This window comes from Berghia stephanieae, chromosome 5 (genome assembly GCF_034508935.2).
Source record: "Berghia stephanieae isolate SIO BIC M18660-M18661 chromosome 5, UCSD_Bste_1.3, whole genome shotgun sequence".
NCBI classification, from domain to species: domain Eukaryota; kingdom Metazoa; phylum Mollusca; class Gastropoda; order Nudibranchia; family Aeolidiidae; genus Berghia; species Berghia stephanieae.
Genome location: NC_088364.1, coordinates 46,497,391 through 46,521,866, shown reverse-complemented (window position 1 = coordinate 46,521,866; position 24,476 = coordinate 46,497,391). Strand labels below are relative to the sequence as shown.

General features: G+C 35.1%; 1 protein-coding gene across 1 annotated transcript; it reads left to right on the top strand.

Moving 5' to 3' along the window:
* Window position 1: 1 nt before the first annotated feature.
* LOC144973025 (rho GTPase-activating protein 24-like) lies at window positions 2-18,914 on the top strand. Its single transcript, XM_078914969.1, has 7 exons — window positions 2-121; window positions 4,771-5,018; window positions 11,358-11,453; window positions 12,792-12,921; window positions 14,721-15,033; window positions 15,593-15,757; window positions 17,527-18,914. The coding sequence occupies exons 2-7, from the start codon at window positions 4,796-4,798 to the stop codon at window positions 18,526-18,528; spliced, it is 1,929 nt and encodes a 642-aa protein (XP_078771095.1). The 5' UTR covers window positions 2-121; window positions 4,771-4,795; the 3' UTR covers window positions 18,529-18,914.
* Window positions 18,915-24,476: the final 5,562 nt, after the last annotated feature.

The following is a 24,476-nucleotide window of genomic DNA, read 5'->3' as shown; positions in this document are numbered from 1 at the left end:
CATAATCGTTTTGGCCTATGTTTTGGTTTCGTTCTTGAAACTGGAATCAGGACCAAGATATATCTACCATCGTCGTCAGTCAAGAAACGCCTGTTACTGACAAGTACCAAATCAAATAATGGTACTGTTTTCGTTTAGTTTCCCACTCCTACCTTTTCCAGGGTTTACGATTCTCTGTTCTTATCGGGAAGCAGTCTTCTTTCTATGACTAGCCAAAGTCTTCAGTTCACCTATTCTCAGACTCTTGACAAGACACTCAGTTCAATCTCATACTCAGACTCATTGTCATGTTCATGGTCTCATCATCATTTATCATGTTCATTCTCAGATCGAAGTCGAAGCAGATATATTAAGAATAAGATTATATAATTACATTATAGGGCTTCCGTAAGCCCCTCGTGCTAAGGGAAACGACCCAAATATTTCTTAGTCTAGACGAATATACAGAAAAAAAAACAACCCAAAAAAACCATAGATTCTAGATAGACCTTTTTCCTTTTGCCGTTGACATTGGTAAACGGTAAACATCCATTTGGCACTCCAGCAGTGAGCTGATAATATGGCCTAGTGGCTGGACCCGATTTTTAGGACTTTTGAGTGATGAGCAGCAGAAAAAAATCCATAGATTTTATGTTTATGGGATGGATTTTAATTTAATGATTTATATTTTATTTTCTTCAGGAGGAATTGGCTTGGTGCCGTTTATGTTTGTTTAAATCAATGCCAATTTAGTATCTCTTTTGACCATGGCAAAATAAGGTATTATTTTTTAGCTTTGGGTTATTAATAAATCAGAAATTGGTAATTCAAAATTCCTGTTGCGGCACGTAATTTAATATCTTAACTTTTTAATAAAATTAATTTCAGGGTAAAGTTATATACAGCATCCCTGAACTAATTCCAGCAAAATCCTAACTCAAATGTCAGCGGCCATTTTAGGCCAGTTTTGAAATCCAAATGATGGTTACACGAAATGCAAAACTCCACAAATCCAGCAATGAGGTCCCTGCCACTATTTTTAATTGATGACCGGGTGCCACCTTAGCTCTTCTTGCCAAATTCAAATAAAATAGTTTAAACAACTTAAGATTAAAACCGAAGAGAAAGAGAGTTCTAATTGGCAGGTATCCGATAACGTTTTTTCATAACTGGATCTTCTATACTTTGAACGACAGTTATATGTTTGCATTTACTTTTACAGATGGATTTTTTTGTTAATGTGAATTTCTTGGACAATTTAGATATAGGGAGGCCTTCCACAATTAAATTTTGGATTTTGATTTTATTGTTTAAAAAATTAAGTAAATTGTAACTGACTGTCACCATCACATCCAATCACATTTGCGCTAAAGCAGTGTTTTAAGTGCATTCTTTTAAAGTTTAGAGCATAGAAATGGTGCTAGAAGTAACTTTATGACCTTTGAATTTTGGGGGGAAGACATCTGGCAGAGGTCTCTCGGTAAAGAAAGCCAGACGATGACAGGGACCTTGCAGCTGTACGTCAATGGGGGCGATCTATTTTCAGGTTTTCGTCCAACCCAGTCATCAATCATATGATTTGTTGCTGTCCAACGATTGGATATTTCTTAACAAGTGTAAACACGCTGCTTTGTTAATGAAAATTATAAATATACCCATTTGCCAAGCTGAACAAAATATGACAAATCGTGATGTTAAATATTTTAAAAGCTGTGAACACTGTTCACAATGTGGGTCACTTAGAGCACATTGTGCCATGTGACCAATGCTCTCGAGCACATGAAGAGTTAATAAAGACCACCCCATTAGAGAATTTTTTTTTCATCTCAGGGCTGTGTCAAATTATTTTCATCATAATAGTTGAAAAGACTTTTCATATAAATAACAAATCATTTAAAATTGAAATAAGATAGCTTAAGTCAAGTGATTTTTCTCAAATTGAACTTGACTTTGACAAAGGGTTAAGTCAAGTGGTTAAATTAACCTCATGTAAAAACTCTTTTGCCCTTTATCAGTTACATGAGGAAATTACAGTGTCTACAGTGTTTCACCTTGTATGGAATATCAGGGAAGACAATTACATTTGCCAAAAGACACATTGACAAGCTTAATTTATGATAAGGATGTGAATTATATTAAGTGAAGTAGATGACGTCTACGTATGAAATTATGTAGGTAAAAATATTCTAGTTTATTATAGGAATATTTTTAGTTGATTGTAAGAAAGTGATATACTATCTCATAGGAGTTACCTGACCTAGTCTGATTACCAATCACTTAACTCACTACAGTGGTAATCACCTAAATGCCTGATGGGTGGGAAGCAGAAAAAACAGACGAAGTTTATAGAGAGCAAGATGAATAAACAGGGACGTTCACATAAAATGTAAATACTGAGTATTTTAATTGGTTCACTATAATCAATGTGTTTCACTATGCTTCATTTTCTTTTCCCTGCAGCAGACACTATGTTACCAAATTTTCATTTCATACAGTAGACACTGCACTGTACTGTACTGTACAGCGTCTCTTTTGAACCACAGCTCTCTTAAATTACTCATCACAGTCTATAACAAGGTACTCATTCACATCTCCTGTGATAGGGGTTAATTTGTTTTATAATTGTGTTTTACCAGAGTCAAAGTTTTCTGATCATTGTTACCCACCTGCTCACTGACCATGCTGACTATGTTACGGATCAGAACCCTATTAACAGTGTTGTCTCTTTTTAAGAAAGAAGAATTGTAATATCTCCCAACAGGTGTTATGTCTCATCCTACATGTAAAGTGTTGCTGTTGGCTAGGGAAGTGCTTTGAGCATGTATAGTGGATACTCTGCCTTTAGAAATGCTGTCTCTAGTTTTTAAGTGTAGGTGGTGCAGTAAAATTCCTTCTTTCTTTCTTTTTTTTTTTTGATTGTCGAACTTTTTGTCATGGTGGACATTAAGGGGAATCTGTTTTTGAAAGCGGGCATTTAGGGTTATATTTTAAAGAAATATGATTCTGTTTCACTAAACAAACAGGCATTTAAGTGATCACCACTATGCACCAAGGATTGATAAAGTTCTCATGGTTCAGCCCTGGAACCTCATACGCATGGTGGAAATTTAGGCAAAATCTGTTTTGAAAAGTGGACATTTAGGGTTATGTTTTAAAGAGATATTATTCTATTCTACTAAAAGTATCAATAAATATGAGAAAATCAATTGAAATGGTTCGGACATGTTAAGGGATGAGAGAGGGAGTATGTTGGAAAGAAAGTATTGAATATACAATTAGTGGGAAAGAGAGAAAAAGGGATGCCCATAGACTAGATGGATGAATAGGGTTAAGGATGACATGAAAGAAAGGGGCCTGAAGGAAGATGATGCTACGAACTGAGATGTATGGAGATTTTGCATTCATTATGGCAACCCTGCAAAATGTGGGATACACTGAAACTGAAAAAAGAAGGGCATTTAAGTTTTCACCACTGTACACCAAAGATTGATAAAGTTGTTATGGCCAAGCTCTCGAGCTTGTGCCAGAACCAGGTTTGTCATCATAGTTATGCGAGTCTTGTGATTATTTTTTTTCCATCTTACCCCTTTAATCAAGTGCATTTATTACTTGAAACTTTTTATCCTCTAAAAATATTTTTTAAATATTCGTTTTGTCTAAAATCAAGATAAACCAATTGCTTGCATTAACTATGATGACATGCCAGCTATAAATGAGTTTTGATCAGATCAGAACTGAGAAGATTTGTATTGTTAGCTTATTTAAATTCAATTTATACAAAAAAACCCCAATAAAACAGTCGACTCCGTTTAATCGCACACCCTCGGAAGTTCAGGTTAGTGTGCCAATTAAGCGGAGTGTGTGATTAAGCGGAGAAGCTAAAAATCACATCTAAGCACCAGCTTTCATGTGTCATTCATGTAGGACCTTCACTTCTGAGTTTTCTCGCGGGCTTGGGACCATCACGTTCTAGACATGACCTCATTAGAATGTTTGTTTTATATTTATTTATTGATGTGGGTTTTTTTTTCCTGTTTTTTAAAAATCTTTTATTTTTCATGTTTTATCGACAACAAAATGTGACAGTATTGTTTGATAGAACAGTAATCGTGAAGCATTGATTGCTTTCTATTCTGTTGCAAGCTGTTTATAAACCTTTGTCTCCAATCTCGCCAATGTAGATCATCAATGTAGATCTGTCAAGCATTCTTCTTAGATGAAGTGGTTTGGTTTGTTTACTATGTCAAGTTTTTCACTGTTTGTCAGGGGTTGTGTGTCACATTCCAATGACTCATCATCATCTTCATTATCTAGGCATTGTCTTTTGTGTTCCTGAGATGTCAGTTCACCGATGATGGGTATGCTGTTGTCCATTGTTACGAATTGATCAAATGCTTGGCCGAAAAGTTGTGTGGAACAGGAACAGCAACGTTGATTTCATATGGCTGTTGGTTGTCACTCCAATCAAGGTGTAGCGATTAAGCGTAGATGGTGTGTGATTAAGCGGAGTTATTATATAGAAAAAAATTCGTTTTTCGAGAATGTGTAGCGTATAAGTGTAGTATGTGATTAACCGATGTGGGATTAAGTAGAATGAACTGTAATATTAAATAAAATAGATAAATAAATAAATAATTTTTAAACAATTGATAATATTGTCCCAATTGATAAAAGCATTGCTAAAATTTAAAGATAATGAATTTATGCAGTTTTCTATATCAAAATAGGAACATGCATTTAGGTTCCAGCTTCTGGCACAAGCTCATAAACTCATTTTGATTTTGTTTTCAGAGGCTTGAATAACATTTCAGAAAGGATGAGCAGCAATAAGGATATAGGTGGATGGCTCCGAAAAAAGGGTCATAGGCTTCACACCTGGTCTCGGAAATGGTTTCTTCTTCGTGACAAGTCGCTCATGATTTATTCCAAAGAAAGTGATGTGAAATGTCTGGAAACCATACACCTGGATAAGCAAACCCTTGTAGAACCACCAATTGACCCCAATGATCCTAAGCGTGGATATTTTGACATAATCAATGGTATTCATATTGTTTGGATTGTTTTTGTTTTTTTATTTTCATATTCTGTACTTATTCATATTAAGTATAAAATACTATAGGAACAGATTGAATTATCATTTGGAAACTGAGAACTTACCGAAAAGCAAAGGGACTGGTATTGATTCTGGGTGCCTTTGAGAATTTTTTTTCTGGCTCCATTGTGCACCCAATAATGATTGACACCTGGCAGAAATATCTTTGCAATAAAGTATTATATTCAAAGGGTAATAACAGGGATGCCACTTTTCTGGGTTTTAGCCGGAAATCCGGGTTTTTGGCAATTTGACCGGATCCTCCGACTTCTCCGGTTGTGATGATCGAAGCCAGTTGGAACTTTGCAAAATAAATTTCAGCAGTTTATCAATTTAGTTGAAAATCTGTCCATTTTTATCACAATTGAGCGATGTAGGCTGACCCAGAATGGCCTGTCGACTGGGATTATTTTGTGGACCTGATAATAATAACAGGTAAACCCTTTGATAAAAATGCATACAATCAGAAAAGAGGTCAGTCTATCTTCATGCCAGCGTACGAGTTCAGTTAGTACCATTTATACTTTTTGAGGCTGTTTCCTATATTAGTATTAGCATGTTCTCTATAATTTCCAAAATTTAGACATGTAGCATAAAAAAGTACTTTTTCCGTTGGACATCTAAACACCAACCCATCTACCAGCAAACCTTCCCTTCCACCACGCCCGTCACCGATATTTACACAAATTGCTGGGCTACTGATTGCGAGACATTTGTGTTGGAATGACGAGCCCATTAATGGTGGGGGGTGTTAGGATACTTGTAACATCACATTTTTAAAAAAAATGAATTTATGCCAAAAAAAATGTTATTCTGTTACACTATTCATATTGTTAAATAACATTTGAATTCATCATCATCAATGCCTTTTTCACCCTGGGTCAGGGTATAGGCCACAGACAAACAGTTTCCATCCTTCTCTATCCTGAGCCAACTTTTTTATCTCATTCCAGGTCTTACCACTTCTCTGTATATCAGCTTCTTTAATTTTTCTCCATGTTCCTCGTGGCCTTCCCCTTGATCTTCTGCCCTGAGGGTTCCAGTCCAATACTTTCTTTGTTATAGTTGAGTCATTCTTTCTAAGCGTGTGTCCAATCCACCTCCATCGTCTTCTTCCTATATCCTCTCCCACTGGTTTCTGCTGTGTTCTTTTCCATACTTCTTCATTTTTTATTCTATCCATCCATTTTATTCTGAGTAGCTTACGCATGCACCTGTTTACGAAAATCTGTACCCTCCTTATACATGCCTGTGATGCGTTCCAAGTTTCACATCCATACAGTAGGACAGACCTCACGTTTGAGTTGAAAAGTCTTAGCTTTAGTTGAAGGGAGATATCTTTAGTTCTCCAAACTCTGTTCAAAGATGTGAATGCAGCCTGTGCCTTTCCTATTCGTGCTTTCACCTCTGCTTCCGTGCCTCCATCCTTGTCAATTATACTTCCGAGATAGCAGAAAGTGTCTATATCTTCGAGTTCCTGATCTTTTACTTTGATCTGCTCCCTTTGACGCGTACCTATCCCCAAGACCTTTGACTTTGCAGGGTGAATTCTTAGACCAATTGATTCCGAGAGGCTGTTTATAATTGTGGTTTTTGCTTGCATCTGGTCCTGGGTGTGGGACAAAAGAGCCAGATCATCTGCAAAATCCAGATCATCCAACTGTGTCCAGGGGGTCCACTGTATCCCATTTCTTCTCCCTTTGGAGGTTTCCTTCATTAGCCAATCAATGGCAAGGATGAACAGGAATGGAGAGAGCAAGCATCCCTGCTTGACACCAGTCTTAATTTCAAAGCTGTCAGTAAGCTGATCTTCATGTACAACCCTGCAACTTGATCCTTCATACATTTCCTTAATGAGGTTTACTATCTTTTCAGGGAGTCCATAATGTGCCAGAATTTTCCACAATGTTGCTCTGTCAATACTGTCGAAAGCCTTCTCGTAATCCAGAAAGTTGACAATAAGAGGAGAGTTCCATTCTATAGACTGTTCCACTATGACTCGCAGAGAGGCAATCTGGTCGGTGGTTGAACGGTTTTTCCGAAAACCTGCCTGTTCGTCCCGCAGTTTAGCATCTGTTGCATTCTTAATTCTCTCTAAAATAATATGGTTGAAAACCTTTCCTGGGATAGAAAGAAAAGTGATACCTCGATAATTATTACAATTACTGAGGTCCCCTCTCTTTGGAAGCTTGATAAGATGTCCTTCCTTCCAATCCTTTGGGAATATCCCGTCATTCCAGATTCTCTCAAATAGTGGGTGCAGGGCCTCAGCATTTCTTTCCGCATCAACTTTTAGAGCCTCCGTTGGAATCTGGTCTGGTCTAGCAGCTTTCCCCCTTTTCATCTTGTTAATGGCACCCACAATCTCTGCTATCGATGGTGGATCACAGCTAATTGGTAGCTCATTCCTTGCAGGCAAAATTTCTGGCTGGTTGTCTGGTGGTGGTCTGTTCAGAAGGCAGTTGAAATGTTCCCTCCATCGTTCAGATTGAGCCTCTTTTCCAAAAATAGTTTTCCCATCTTTGTCTTTGACTGGTACCTCTGGTTTTCCATATTTTCCAGCAAGTGTCTTGGTAGTTTGATAAAGGATCCTCATGTGTCCTCCAGTCGCTGCTGCTTCTGCTTTCTCTGCAAGTCTGTTCATGAATGCTTCCTTGTCTTTCTTCACAGATCTTTTGACTTCCTTAGCTATGGCTCGATACTGCTCTTGTGCATCCAGTCTTGAAGCCCTTGTTCGGCTTGCATTCACTTGTTCCTTCCTTGTTCTCCTCTTTTCAATAAGGTCCAAGGTGGTTGGACTTATCCATTCTTTATGTTCCGATTTCTTTACCCCCAATACCTCGTGGCAAGTTGTTATGTAGACTTCCTTGATCTTTGCCCAATGTGACTCTACATCTATGTCCTCCTCGAGCTCAGTAAGAGGTTGGAATCTATTACTCAATTGTAGTTTGAATTCCTCATTCTTTTCCCCATCAAGTGCATTCACCTCGAATTTTCTTCTTGTATGTGATCTGGCCCCGTGTTTTCTGAGTCGGAGCTTAAGCTTTGCCAATAGCAGGTGGTGGTCTGATCCAACATCTGTCCCTCTCCGTACTGTCACATCTTCCAATGAACGTCTGAATCTACGAGAGATACAAAAATGATCAATCTGATTCTCTGTCACACCATCTGGTGAGACCCAAGTTGCTTTGTGGATCCTCTTATGGGGGAACACTGATACTCCAATCACCAAACTGTTGAATGCACAGAAATTTGCAAATCTCTCACCATTATCATTCATTTCTCCCATGCCATGACGTCCCATGATACCTTCATAGCCTACGTTATCCTGTCCCACTTTTGCATTAGCATCTCCCATCAATATGTTGTCTTTCCTTGGCAACTTGTCAATGACTTGTTGTAGCAGTCATAAAATGTATCTTTGTCCTCATCTGTTGCATCATTTGTTGGGGCATAGATCTGTACAATGTTCATGCTGATCTTCTTACTCCGTGTTGTAAAGGACGCCATGATGATCCTTTCTCCGCATTGTTCCCATCCTCCCAGTGACTTCTGGGCAAACTTGCTTAGAATTATTCCTACTCCCTGTGTATGAATCCCGTCCCCTCTCCCTGAATATAAAATCTTCTCCCCAGACTTGAGGTGTTTCTGTCCGGATTGTATCCAGTGGGTTTCGCTTACTCCAAGTATATGCAGCCTGTATCTTCTCATCTCAGTCACAACTTGAGAGCTTTTTCCTGCTTCATACATGGTGCGAACGTTCCACGACGCAATTCGAAGCTACTTGTTTGGCGAAGACGTCATCGGGTCAGCAGAGTCCTTTCGGCTTTGTCTGTTGTCCTTCATAAATTCTGTAATTCCAGAAACTCTTCGGTCGCCCAAGCTAAAAAAAGGATTTGGTTTGTCTGTCTGTGTTTCTGTAACGGTTTGAGTTTAACGGAAAGGGGTGTTAACCCTTTGCCAACCCCCAACCTGGAGGACCAGGTGACTCAAAGATGGGGGAATCACACACCATTAGTCGCCTTTTACGACACGCTGGCTTGGCGTTGGGCTATTCTTGACCCTCTCAGTTGAGGGACCCCGGACACCACACGGGGTAACATTTGAATTAAATTATGGAAAATACTTATGAATTCAATAATTTTCAAATGATATCCTATATATACCACCCTTTCTCGTTAAAACAAAATGGACTCGCCCAGTTTCTAAGAATTGGACTTCTACTTATATGGGCATATTATTTTTTTGATTAACTTTGCAGTCTCCTCTGAAATTTTTTCCTACATTATTTTAGCTTGTTCATATTTCATTCCTCCTTTATTTTCTCTCTCTCTCTCTCTCTCTCTCTCTCTCTCTCTCTCTCTCTCTCTCTCTCTCTCTCTCTCTCTCTCTCTCTCTCTCTCTCTCTCTCTCTCTCTCTCTCTCTCTCTCTCTCTCTCTCTCTCTCTCTCTCTCTCTCTCTCTACATCCGAGTGAACTCTGTCTTTATTTTTCATAACATCAACAACTTTTACTTTCAACTGTATTCGAAATCTAACAAGATAACACGTATTTGACCACAAAAATAGACTTATAATTTTTTTAATGTACAGGAATACCAAGTTTCATTGATTTATCTTGATTGATGCTAGAGTTATGGCAAAATTTCATTAAATTACAACCGAGATAGGTACACTTTTTTAGAAACAAATCCCTATACATAAGGGTTATACAAAGTATTGTGACCTAAAAAAAAAAACCCCAAAAAACAAACCATAACTTATGAAATCATTGATGGATTTTCAAAATTTAAAAACCTCTGTTTTCAGTTCACATTCAAATAGGTCTTTGACTTAATAACAGTTTTAAGTCAATATGTCAGAAAATAACAATAAAATCATTTATTATTGCTAACTTTTATTTTTTGTGTGGTGTTTACCTACTATGCTATACAGTAACAGTATTCCACTTCGATACTTTGAAGCCTTATTCATAGTGTGAGTCCTGGGTGGGGTTCCTGACCTCCCATAGTGGGCAGGGGGGTACATACTGTGTCTTCTATCCCCTTATATCTGTTTTCCAACATGCTTTCTGTCTTTGTCTTGGAATGAGATTACTTGGTTTTGTCCTGGTACTGGCCAGATGCCCTGGCTGAGAGGGAAACAGTCGAATGAATAGTTATTTTTGGGAGATGATATTTTTTTCAATGTAAATCATCTCTCTGTTATGCATTGTATTATGCTTTCTTTATATTATATATGATTTGTAAAACATTTGAGTGTGTTCCTGTTAGCGGGGACCTGTGCTTGTGTCTGGATGAGACTTTTAGGTGATCTCAAACTAAGTACTTTGATAGAGTGCTTTTGGAATCTACACCTGTTTCTTATTTGAACCAATTCCCCTTTGTCTTCCCTTTTCTTGGATGCTTTATTGTAATTCTAGAACTTTTTACTATCCCATTTTCTTCCTTTTTACTGGCGCTGATATGACCTTAATGTGTTGCAAGCGCCGTAAAACCCTTTAAAAAAAAATAAAAAATAAATACATAGTGTGAGTCACACATTCGCGCAATTTTTCAGGCTTTTTTTAATTTGCCAGATGGCATCCCTATAGGAAGCAGTTGCTACCATTTGTTTAATGTACTTACAAAAACCATGGTAAACTCTCATCCCATGGGCTTTATGGTTCTAAGGGGCTATAACTACACATGTAATCACATTGATATAGCCATTTGCTACATAGAACAATATTAGAAAATTTTTAACTTATCAAATCAAGATAATAATAGTAACAGGCATAGATATATATAGTGCCTAACCCATACAGAGCTCTAAGGGAAAAGATAAGACCTATTTACTCCATAGAGAGGCTCTAAGCACAAAGATGAGCCCTACCTAATCCGTAAAGAGATATAATAATGTAGGATAACATGTGTGAAAATAAATTATTTTTTGTTTTTGTTTTGATACAATAAGCGTTGGATTTCGTCTTTCAATGTATTAAACAAGGAATAGCACTGATAAAGAAAACAAAAAAAAAAGAAGAAATAGATGGTGTGTCGGAAAAAAAAAAAAAACCCAAGGGAAATCAGATATGGTGTTGGATATGTCGGACTCTCAAAACCATTCATATGCTTGGGATTTTGTTATATGCTGGTTGAGAAATGATTGGGGAAAATTAATTAATGTAAAGATTTTGTAATAAAATAAGTATGGAGAAAACTTATGAAAGATTTAATATCTTGTTTTCCATCTTATTATATATTAAAAGTCTTTTCTACTTTTGACATTATTTTCATTCTTTATAGGAAATGAGACCATTTCTCTGTGTGCTGACACAGCTGAAGAAAAGCAAACATGGTTAAAAGCATTGAAACGTGTTCTCTATGCAAAACGAGGTGGAGGTAGGTTTTGTCATATTTCATAGCAATCTCATATATATTGTAGCTATTTTGTATACGGGCAGGCTAGTCCATAGTCCATATCTTGAAAAAAAAGACCTTATAAAAGATCCAAAAAATGAAAGGAATAAAACGTTACATAACAATACATTAATATTTATCAAAGGGCCAATTTCAAAATCCATAAATACTATATACAGTGCAAAAATCAAAATCACGGAAATCTCAAACACATGCAAATTCCCTGTTTTAATCCTTCTCATTGTACTGGCAACAGAAAATTTCAAACACTATCGAAGGCTAACATGGAAATCTCTAACAAAATGGACCTTAACTTTCGCAATTGTTGATAAAATTCTTTTGCCTTATGTTTGTATTGAATGGAAACATAAGTGCCATAGCTCTCTATGTGGCCTTAAATGTATTAGTTAATGTGTTAAGTGTATGTGTGTGTATAGAGGAAGGGGGGGAGGGGGGGGGATACCAAGCATATTTGACCAGTGTCTGATGCACACGATGTCTCACTCTAATTTGTACCAGAACCAGGAATGATGTCGGAGGCTCTTACGTTACTGTTATTGTATTAAAATCAAAGAAGTAATTAGGGAAGGGGAATATGGGGTGAGAAGAGAGGCATGAGAGAGATAGGTGAGGAATGGCAGTGATCAGATACTGGATTTGTAGGTTAAAAACGTTGCATGCTGAGTATGTAATCAACATTGGGACATGCTGTCTTTGTCTTCTTATTATAGCACATGTAAAGGGAAACATTATTTCACTTGTTATTGAATGAAACAAGATGCTCTAAACGCCACACTTCATTATAATGGGACCTCACCGAAACAACACACACCTCCCTTCCCTCACATTATTCTTCAAATTCTTTATAAAATACACAACACGGAAATCTTGAACAAACAGGCCCAGTCCCAACTTGTTCGAGATTTCTATGCTGCACTGTAGAAGATTTGTAAGGCAAACATGAACCAAGAAATTTTACAATCACAATTGTTATTGTGAGTTTGTGTGATGAACTTTTGTTGGTAAAAAAAACCACATCATATTTTAAAGGCAACAATGTAAAGTTTTAAGCTAATATTAATAAGTACTTAATTAATAAAAATGTAGCAGTTATTTCATATTTATTGTATGTATATTGGTTATGAACTAGCAAACGAAACTAGGAGACCAAAGCAGATCAGTCCTAATTTGAGATAGAAGTAAATCAATCTTGCTTTGTTTTTACTATGCACTCTATAAAAAGATAAAGATGATAATGGTGGACATGTTATTAATAGCAGTAAAAGTTTTTAATATCATAACTTTTTTTTTTTAATCCAGCTTTATTCAGTCAGTCTTTAGAAGAGATTTTATTCTGGGAGAAAGCATCTGGTCGAAGAGTTCCTTACATTGTGGATGAATGTGTTCAATACTTATACAAGTATGGACTTGATGTGGAAGGAATCTTTCGGTAAGTTTTTAAAAAAATCCACTTTCAATTGTTAATTGTTTGGATCAGAACGGAATTCTGATAAAACTAAAGCAATTTTTAATCATTTTGATCACACAACTTTGGTGAAAATGTGCCATATAATAACTGATCAATAATGGCCTTCCAAGCGTCTGGAAAATAATGGACTCCTTAAATGATAAACTTGTAGTGGATGGAACATAACCATTCCCCTTGTCCTTAGCCCCAGATGATTCGGACTGTCTGAACAATCATTATTCAACAAAGAATAACAGTGATTGCTAAACCAAGCAAACTACACAGGTGTCACACATTGCTATGCATTTAATTAAGACACTTACTAATCTACCAGCCAGATAAATTGAACCCAAGACATAAGACAATGTGTAGCCATAATGTTTTTAGTCTGATTTAGAGAATCTAATAAACAACCAGTTATGTTTGACCGAGTGGGTCTGAGGATATGTCACAGTGGGTCTGAGGATATGTCACAAATTCCATGTTTTTATTGTCCAAAAATCTACTGGTTAATTACTTTCATCACAGAAAAATTAAAAACAAACAAAAAGCTGCATCTGTAGGTTTGTGGCAAACTCGAGTTGACCCTAATTCTTATCTCCTACTCTGTCTCATCAGCTTTTAAAAATTTTAAGGGGCTTGGGCTTGTCATTGTGTCAATAGCTAGTCATTTAAAAAAAAAGATAAATGTAAATCATTCAATGAAAACCAAGTAGACTTGGGAGAGAGAAAAATACTACAGGAAAAGGATGCAATTCAATGGCAATAAATTTTTTTAATGACATGAAATATAAATAAATCTTTATTGCTGTCCTTAATTAGATTGCTTGTGCTTTCTCAGCGTAATATTTTCCCTAGGCTCATGTTCATGGAAAAAGTCCTCAATGACATCTAAATCATAGGATGATCAGAAATTGGTCTTATTAGCCTCGGTTAAGTTTTAAGATGCCTTTCATGTTGTGCTTAAGATAAACATTGGTACAAAACTCATATCTTGTAACCTTAGTTTAATCCCATTTCTTACGTAGATCAAATGTAAACACAAAAACATTCATAAAACTAGAGATTAATGATTACATTGTGTGGAAATAATATGAAGAATGGGGAAAGTGTACACAAAATACAAAGCTAAAAAAATTTTTTAATTCATGTCCAAATCATTATCAACCAATTATCAGAATGGGTTTTCATTTGTTGCTGAAAATGGACTTGGCAATGCATATAAAGAACTCCAAAGATAACTGCTACTTTACCTCATACTAAGACTTTTGGGTCTTGGAGAAGTTAACCTTCTAAATTTTTGTCTAAATACTGACTAACACTAACAGGGATCATTTTAACCTTGAAATCATTATTCATGTCCTTTTTAAAACAAAGTGTTCATTATATGCGCTCTCAATATAATACTTATCATCATTTCCACTTAAAAAATATTGATAAATATAAATATTTATTTACCCCATTTTTGTGCGTTTACAATGCTCATTTCACTTCTTATTACTTTTTTCTATTCCCTAAGTAGGTCTTATATACCATATTTCCATTTCTTACTGTACAAGTTGCCTGTTAGGCATCCTCTTTGTAATATCCAACATAATATCCAACACTGCCTACAGTCAAATAGTCATTCACACCTGAATCGAGTGCAGTAATGTGTTTAAACTGCCCTACCAAAGAACACAATTCTGGAGCAACTGTCCACCATGTGTCTAATCTTTGCTCAAACATTTGCATTTACTTCGCCTGTTATTTTATTGATGGTATTCTTTTTATATATACAGGTTGGGAGGTCGACTTGCTACAATCAAAGATGTCATTTCACGTTTTGACAAAGGAGAAAAAATTGAATTTGAGAAAGAAGAGACAGATGTACATGTTGTTGCTTCAGTTTTGAAATCATTTCTCCGTGATCTCCCAGATTCTATCATTCCTTGCCAATTTTACCAAAAATTTATGAATATTGCATTACGTTTCATGGATGCACAAGATGATGATGCCAAAAAAAAATGTGTTACAGACCTAACCACAGCTATGGATTTAATTCCAGATGACAATTATGTTATTCTCAAATATGTCTGTGATTTTCTCAAAAAGGTTTGTCACTGAGAAGAAAATACATATGTTATACAATAGTTAACATTGAGGTTTTTTTTTTTTTTTAAAACAGTAACTCTGTCTCATTTCTTATGATATTAATGACGTTTTCATTTTGGATTGTCATTATTACAATAATTAGATACATCAAAGAGAGAGGAAATTGGTTGTTTTAGATTCGGATTATGACAGAGGTTTAGATATTTGTGATGTCATTAAACTTGATGTTCCCCTATATGACCTAAGACAGCCACTGTAGTCTATGCTGTTTGTTTTGCCTGAAAGCTGATTACAAGTGAAATTATGAAATTTTTTTTACTTTATTATCAGTTTGTAAACTAAAACATTTACTGAAACAAATTGTTGTTTACTTCCATGTTTTGTTTTGAAAAATTAGGTTGATTTTTTAAAAAAAATTTTGTCTTCAAAATTCACGAATATTGTGTTATTTATAAGAAAAACTATTGGCCTTTCGACTTCCAAGATTAACTCATCTGTAATAAGCCTGACATAATTTGTTGGGTATTTTTTTCACGCCTGTAATCTTTTATCATTAAAGGTATCTGATCGTGAAGACACAAACAAAATGACGATGATGAACCTTGGAACCATATTTGGAAATAATATAATACGGCACGTCGACAAAGAAAACTCACAGCTTCTTCTTTGCACTGCCGATTTAGGACAGAATTTGGTCTTCATGTTGCTGAACTATTTTCCCCAGGTAAACTCTTTAAGTAATCGATAAGGGACAACAAAGCAGCTCATAAGGCCCATGGAGCCAGAGTTTATCCTTGTTTCTTTAGAGTGAAATGGACATTAGCAATTGTTTTTGCTTCCCTTTGGATAGGATGCTAGTCTATCGCAATGCATTTTCCACCAGATCTAACAGACCCAGCTACCCATTCACTGCCGGGTTGACAGGGGGGTCAGAAAAAAATCTCAACTGCACCTGGGATCGATCTTGGTCCCCTTGCATGTAATGTGAGTGCTCTGCCAACTGAGCTGATGGGATCCCGTCTGAGCTAACAGGACCCCCAAGGGACAACAACCTCAAGCTAAAAAGTCAAAAAGGGTTTAGTACTAATGTGCTGTAAAAAGAATCTATCTTTTTCAAATACTTTTGATGAAATAGAGGAAATGTAAGACAAAAAAATGTCTTAAAATATTTGTAAATAGCATTTGCTAATTCACAAGAAGGAATGAAAAAAAAAAAGAAAAGAAAGAAAACAAAATTATTGATGTGTAACATTTCAAATCATCATAACTTTGTACAGACTATGCATTGAGAGTAATCGTCACTAAGTAACAATTATTCTTATTTTATGGTTTTTCACAGATGCACTGTGTTACAATTCCTCAGCATTCTTCAAATTATATTATCTTAATAATAATATTTACCACTTAAACATTGCTGTCTTATAGAAAAACAATAGATTTTTTACCCTGTGTGTTGATAATGATTTTAACTGAATTTGTTTAATTTTTCAGAAGAACAAGTGATGTACACGCTGATTATTAGCTTTTAGTTTCCACTTCAGTCCATGTATTCTAAAATCATTGTTTACATCATGCTTATACATAAAAAGTACTCCAAGGAGAGTGAATTATTCATTTTGTTGATTGGACGAAATTGTCATCACTCAGCTGTTTTTAGACAGCCATTTTAATCATGAGTTGTCGTTAAATTCTATCAATCAGGCCATAAATAATTAAGGTTACATAAACATTTTGTGTGGCGGTACATTATATCCAGCTGGTGGATGTTGTGAGTATTTTACCTAAATGCATAGCATCAATAGCTTGCAATGATATTTTCACTGTATAATTACAAGCAAACCTGCTACATCTTCAATGTAAAACTAATCTATGACATTCCCACCCTCTCTCCTTTCTCCCTTTTCATCTCTCTGGAGCAGGAATTTACATAAAATTATTTAAAAACCCATAAAAAATAAAACAAAACAAACTGATTAACAATAGAAAGACGACATCTTGTTAGTCTAGGTGTGAAGATTAGTAAATGTTGTGTCCTTATTGTGTATATGTGCATTAAATAGATAAAATTTTATTATTTTTGCCATAAACGCAAAACCACTTTTCTTATGCCTGACAGCTTCAAAATATGCCTAGTTTATTAAATGTGGCATTAAAATGGCCAAATTAGCAACCCTGGCACCTGGTGTCTTAGTTTCCGATTTAAAATGGCATTGTAAATCCTAGAGATTGAAGAAATATTTATTTTAAATTGTAAATGGTCTAAATCGCAAAAATGTTGATGTTAACGAATTGGCCAATTTCCATAGCAGAAAATGGTCTGGATTTCCCTGTAGATGACACACACATGTAGATTTTATGTTTTATTAATGTGTGTGTGTTTGTAAGGACATTTTTCAAAGTTTATCTTTTAGGAGTTATTAAGTTCAGCAATGAATAATGATTCGGTGATGAAAAAGTTTTGTTAATACATTTTTTATTTTTCTAAATGTCCAGGTTTTTATCAGAGAACTCAAGGAAGAAAAAGAAGAAGACAGTCGTGACGTCAACACAGAAGATGGCAATCATGACATTGCCACAGCTGACCTTTTACATATGTCAGAGGAAACAGGTGCTCCAATTTCTGACTGTGCTACAGAACAAAATATTTGCGAGGACCTCAAGGGAATCGACTTAACAAATCAGACATCAAATAGATCACTGAAAGTTATTGAAGATTTTTATTCCGAGCCCAAAGATGATAACATTTTGTTATCTGGTAATGATATTGATGGAAACAGTGTAATGAGAACAAAAAAGAGAGCTTTGCACCTCAGCTTGAAGCGCATGCCTCAACATAAATCAGACACTGATTCTAATGTACCTTCTATTACAAAAGATATGTTAAGTCCCCCAATCCCTCCTCGTAAAAGTAAAATAAACCGCAATCGTCCTGTCAGTGAGCGGAGTAGGCCTAAAGGAATGCATTTTCCCACTGGCAGTGGAGATTCATCTCCTTCATCCCACTCTCCAAAGTCAGAGTTTTACACTCCTCCTCAAACTCCCTCATCTAGTGATGGACCGTCGCATAACATTCCATCATCTAATAGCCTTTTACCAAATGTTAATCCTAATCAAGATTGTGATAATGCTTATTTGTTATCTAAAAGCAGTGCCAATAATGAAACCAACCTGAATAATAATTGTAAAGAAATAGAGCACCTTCCAAGCTATGAGGAGCTTCTTACAGAAAACCAGAAGTTAAAAAATGACATAGCAATTCAAAAAGAACGTTACAAAAAAGATGTTACAGCACTGAGGTCTCAACACACAAGTTTAAACCAAAAATATGACAATAGGATTAAAACAATGGAGGCTTGTTTTCAAAACCAAAAGAAGGAGCTAGAAATGAAATTAGAAGAAGAGAAAGTTAATGTTGCTGCCGCTGTAGACAGTACCATACTATTAAAAGAAGAATTGATGAAATACCAATTGAAGTATGGGATGCTCTCGTCTTAGGAACGAAAGCATTAAATGTAATTTTGATTCACAAAGTTATCCAAATGTAAATATAATATATTGAATATATATTACAGTTTTGATTTGGCTATCACAAGCAAACTATGTTTATTTCATTATTGCTGTTATGCACAGTTATATATTGTTTTTAGTTTAGCACATACCTCTAAATTGAGGGCTTTTGACTCTATAGAAGTGCGAGAGTGACAACTTTGAGAAAATTTTTAGAAAACTGCCACTTTTGCAATAACATTGTCATGTGTCATGTGTGTTTAGATCACATGACTATTCCCGCCATAATATAATGGGATATTTTGTTTAATCTCTGTTGGTTACATGGGAAGTGGAGGGGTTGGGTTGGAATATAAGCTAAAAAAAAATAAAAATTACCACACATGGAGCTTGTTGGGTTAGAGTTGGATGACCTCGATATTTATTTTAGGTTTAAATAATTTATCAATGATTATCAAAGACATGTATTAAAAAAACTTTTAAAACTATGGAAAACCTTGGCTAACATTTTAAAATGTTTGTTTATAGGAAGTTGTTTCATGAATAGTGTTTTTAGGAAGTTGTTTCATGAATAGCTGTGGGGTGATTGCAAGAAAAGATTTCTATTTCAACCACAAAGCAAAGGATGGGTGTTATAGTCAAGTCACTAACCTTCAGATTGAAAGCAAGGTATAGAATCCTCCTGGGTAGTCTTGGACATTTTTATTGTAACCTCATTGGTTCAGACTTGCTACTTATACATATTATTATAGTTCCCTTGGTATGATGCAGAACCTAACCAAACCAATGCAAAGTATTCTCCTAGTAACCTAATATGAATTTGTAAGGTAGACCAAACTGTATTCTACGCAATAATACCCATTATCATTTTTGTTTTATCAGCGAATTTCTTTAAATAAGTTCTTAATATGAAGATAAAGTTTATTTAAAAAATACTAGATATTCAATAACTTTACATTCTCATGCCTACAATAGATTTCTCATGTTTTTACCAGACAGAAATGTGTAGGTGTCAGAAGTGAATGTTTAGGTCAAAACACACCATGTAATTATTTGATTTTCATAAGAAATATCTTTCCATCACAGCTGGAACAGGAGTTATATTTCAAGATGTTTTATTAAATGATGAGATAACGAAATGTAACAATTATACGATTGATAATATTTCCATTTATTTTAGCAAATTTTATTCATTACTGAAATATGTTTACATTATCAATGATGTTGTGTGTTTTCATATCTTGCCATTTAAAAGAAATGTTTTACTATCACAATTGCAGCAGTAAATTGAATTTAAAATATATTTTTAGTTGTGATTTTTGAAAAATACTATAAAGGAAAATCTCTCTTTAAGTCAAAGCTTCAACCTCAATGCAGTGTCACAAAGCGGGCAATAGAGACTAAGTTACTTGCTCCAAGAAAAAAAGCGAAATGGGTCTCTGGGTTTAAGTGTATTGCATTATCCATTTGATCATCTCGCCCGTTTTGTTTAGATTTGAATTTGCTATTTTTTAAGTTTGGATATCCTGAAGTGGCATGCAATATGTCCATCATTTCATTACTGCTGTAGGCTTATATATCTTGTTGCGTTTATGTTTTTACACTTTGTCATGCATGGTGCTTTTATATCTGTAAGAGAGGGGTTATATGACAATACACTCTAATGCTGCTCGTGTTACATTTAGACAGCATAATAAGTAACAGTTGTGCTGAAATTAAAACGAATTTAAGTTTTCATCTTTGATTATTAACTTTCTCTCTCTCTCTCTCTCTCTCTCTCTCTCTCTCTCTCTCTCTCTCTCTCTCTCTCTCTCTCTCTCTCTCTCTCTCTCTCTCTCTCTCTCTCTCTCTCTCTCTCTCTCTCTCTCTCTCTCTCTCTCTCTCTCTCTCTATCTCTATCTCTATCTCTCTCTTTTTTGTTTTTCACTTTCACTTTAAAATAAAAACATTATAATTTTTTTTCATTTTTTTTTTTTTTTTTTTTCATTTACAGTGCATACCCTATAATATTAAATTGTGTTAATAATTTTATAACAGAGATGGCACGGATAAGGAATTGTATTTACTATTTGGTCAGATGGGTGTAAACATTTGTAATTTGGACTGATAGCTTTATGGGATTGTTTTAGTATATTTTTGGAAATTTGTGATTCTTTCAATTTCATGTACAAGAGTAGTTATGGATTTATTATAATCGCAATAGAGGGAAATTCTTGATTATTTCAGCCACAATTTACAAACATTATTAATTTCAAATATTCTGAAAGAAAGGTTAGGGAATTATCTTTACCCGGTGACTTTTGACATATCTCAAAGTTTAAAAATATTTGGTTTGTGACTCCTAAGGGGATGAATTGAAATTAACTCCCATTGATTACGGCAATATTGTTTTTTAATGATCGTTAGTGAACTCATTTTGTAATCTTCTCAGTGTACTACATGAAATGCTTTTATCTCATTTTTAAGCTGGGTGGGGTTCCTACCTCCCATAGTGGGCAGGGAGGTACTTATTGTGTCTTCTATCCCCCTATATCTGTTTTCCAACTTGCATTCTGTCTTTGTCTTGGAATGAGATTGCTTGGTTTTGTCCTGGCCCTGGTCGGGGTCCTGGCTGGGAGGGAAACAGTCGAATGCATAGTTATTGTTTTGGGAGATATTTTTTTTTCCTTGTAAATCATCTCTCTGTTATGTATTATTATATTTGTTCTAATTTATATTGTAAGCATTTGAGTGTATTCCTCTTAGTGGGGGCCGTGCTTGTGTCCGGATGAGACTTATTGGTGATCTCAAACTAAGAACATTGATGGTATGCTCTTGGAATCTACATCTGATCCCTATTTGTTCCCAGTTCCCCTTTGTCTTACTTTTTCTTGGATGCTTTAATTGTAATTCTAGAACTTTTTACTGTCCCATTTTCTTCCTTTTTAATGGCGCTGATATAACCTAAATGTGTTGCAAACAATCATTTTTAAGTGAATACTAAGCTGCTAGAAGCTTTGGACTGTAAAAAGTTTTGAATAAAAATGAAATGAAACGACTTCAAAAAGAACAAAAATTCTTCATACAGTATTTTTTCTTTTTTTTTTTTTTTTTTTTTTGGTCTCAAAAACCTCTTTCATCCAACAATAAAAACTGTAATGCTTCCCAGAAAGACTGGAGAAGACTCTCATGCATCTTATCAGGAAAAATGATGGTGAAAAGTCATCTATTTTAGTACAAATTATTAGCTGTATAGTAGAAGTGGTGTTTAGAATAATATGTAAAATTTTTTTTTTTTTTTAATGCTTCTATTATGAAATTCATGTTGCTGTTTCACAATTTTTAAACCCCGACATATGTATATTATTTTCATTTTTTGATCAAGGTGACAAAAATTTATATAAATGTACTTGTCTTCCTATAGATATAATATGTAGTCTGTTGGCAAATATGATGAACAAGATTAAATCGCATATTATGTCTTCCATGAAGCATGAAAGAAAATATAAATGATTTCACTATTCACAATTATTATGCAGTGGCCACCACCTATTACTCTACCTTTTATTGGTCCACTAGTCACTTCACATAATAACCTGTTCTCTAATTTACCAGCTTTTTAATGTATACAAACGCCCTTCTAATATCCTGCATCTTCATATCATGATCTGCTATTTTTTCAAAGAGTAATTAACAGAGCAACGTAATGTTAATCCATAAAGACAATCTAAATCAAAAGACACATATCTTAATGTTTACAGCAAAAATATATATATTGCAAGTGTAATCAACAATCAGTTTCATATAGACTGCTTTACAAAAGACCCTATTTCATATCTTGTCCAACTGGATGGTGTATCTTGTATCTCTAGTGGGGTATCCTATGACCTTCAATGATGGGCAGAGAGGTCACATTTGCTCTCTTCTATCCCCATCCTTTTCGAGGTTGCCTTCTGTCTTTGTCTTGGAATGAGATTACTTGAATTTGTCCTGGCCCTGGCAGAAGTCCTCGGCTAAGAGGGAAACACTTAAATGTATTGTATTAACATTGTGAGACTATACATTTTCCCCTTGTACACCATCCCTCTGTTATGTACTATTATGGTATTTGTTTCGAATAAATTCTATAATCATTTGAGTGTATTCTTCTTAGTGGGATCCAATGCTTGTGTCAGGATGAGACTTTTATGTGATCTCAAACTAAGTACATTGGTAGTTTGCTCTTGGAGTCTACTTCTGTTCCCAGTTTGAACCAGTCCCCTTTGTCTTACTTTTTCTTGGATTCATTTCTTCCTTGTTACTGGCCCTGAAATGACATAAATGTGCCGCAAGTGCCTTATAACCCTTGAATACATAAAAACAAAACATTAGTTTCCGATCTAATACTTTTCTCCTATCATTTCCTTTTTAGAGTTGCTGAAACTTTGCTGTTTCATATAACTGCAGGCTTATACGTTGAGCCACATTATACACTCTGTAAATGTCGATACTGAGATAAAAGAGATTTGCCTGGATTTTATGTTAGTTTAATTTTTTTTTTTCATCTTTGCTCATATTGAAACAAGATGACATTGACCATCTCCACTGTAAGTGCATTGTGGGATGAAACTATTGGGGTCACTTGCTATCTAGATTAACTGAGTACTTTTGTACACAAAGAGTGATAGAAAATCTTAGGGTGGGGATCACAGCATGTCATCGAGTGTGGTCACTAATATACATTTTTTCTGAGAATTATGAGTTTTTTTTCCTTGTAAACGATCTCTCAGTTATATGTTGTTTGTGTTTGTCAATATGTTGATTTATATATGAATCAGATATTATATTCTTTATGTAAAGTATGAGATATATACATTATTTTATATTGTTAGTAATAGCACATCTATATTTTCATTGTCAGCAAAGATCCAGGTGAGGTCATAATTTTTATTTCCGACTAGATAAAGAGGTACATTTCTTCTATCATCTACCTCTGTTACCCCCCCCCCCCCCCCCCCCCCCTTTTTATCTAAGCCTGTTGTCTAACTTTTCTTGGTGCCTAAATGATCCATGAGTGTTGCAAACAAACATTAATAACTCACTCCGACTAATGAGAAATGCTCACATCTAAGAGGCGGGTATAAGGTGGCGACCACTGTATTACATTTAAAAGAGTGCATTATTTACCAAATGTATATAATATGGTCCCCAAATGCTCAAAATTGCAGTATTCTTACAATCCCTTCCAATATATTTTACTCAAATGAAATACCATGTTTGTTTGTAATCAATGTGATATATGAAATGATTACTGTGCTCCAGAATTTAGAAATACATTCGTCTTCCTAAGACAACTGAAATATCTCAAATATACATATATATTTGTCATCCATCAGGCCTGTAAATCTTCAGACAATTGTCGGATTTCCGACAGTACGATTTTGCTGGATATGTTCTGTTAAGTGCTGATATTTTAAAAAGATAAATAAAAAATTAAAAGTAAAAATAAAATTGAAAACGTCAAAGAGCAGAACCAACAAAAAAAAAGAAAATAAGAGAGTTTTAGTTCATTCCTAAAAACAATCAGTTTTTATTCTGTTTCGAACGGTGACTTAAAAAAAAAAAAAGAAGAAAATTATTATTTGTTGCTTCAAAGACAAAACAAAACTAGACTGTCTAGTCAGCTAGGTATATTATCATTCCACCTACACACTCCACTGGACGTGGATGTATTCACTGCCTGCCTACTGTGCCAGACACTTCCTGCCTGCTGTGCCACAGATAAGAGAGAGGGTTGCGAGTCGTCTAATACATGCCTAGTCAGTAAATAACTAACACGCACAACATGTGTCGGACCTTGCATTTTCTCTCTCAATTGTTACTGACACACGCATTTTTCAGACTTTCTCTTTTCCTTCTCATGCTTTTTTTTATTTCATTCTAAAAGCCAAGCGGAAAAAAATGATGCAAAATAAATA

Coding starts and splice junctions, on each gene's coding strand:
- LOC144973025 (XM_078914969.1), top strand. CDS start 4,796: ATGAGCAGCAATAAGGATATAGGTGGATGGCTCCGAAAAAAGGGTCAT. Junction 11,454..12,791: donor CTATGCAAAACGAGGTGGAG/GTAGGTTTTGTC, acceptor TTTTTAATCCAG/CTTTATTCAGTCAGTCTTTA. Junction 12,922..14,720: donor GATGTGGAAGGAATCTTTCG/GTAAGTTTTTAA, acceptor TTATATATACAG/GTTGGGAGGTCGACTTGCTA.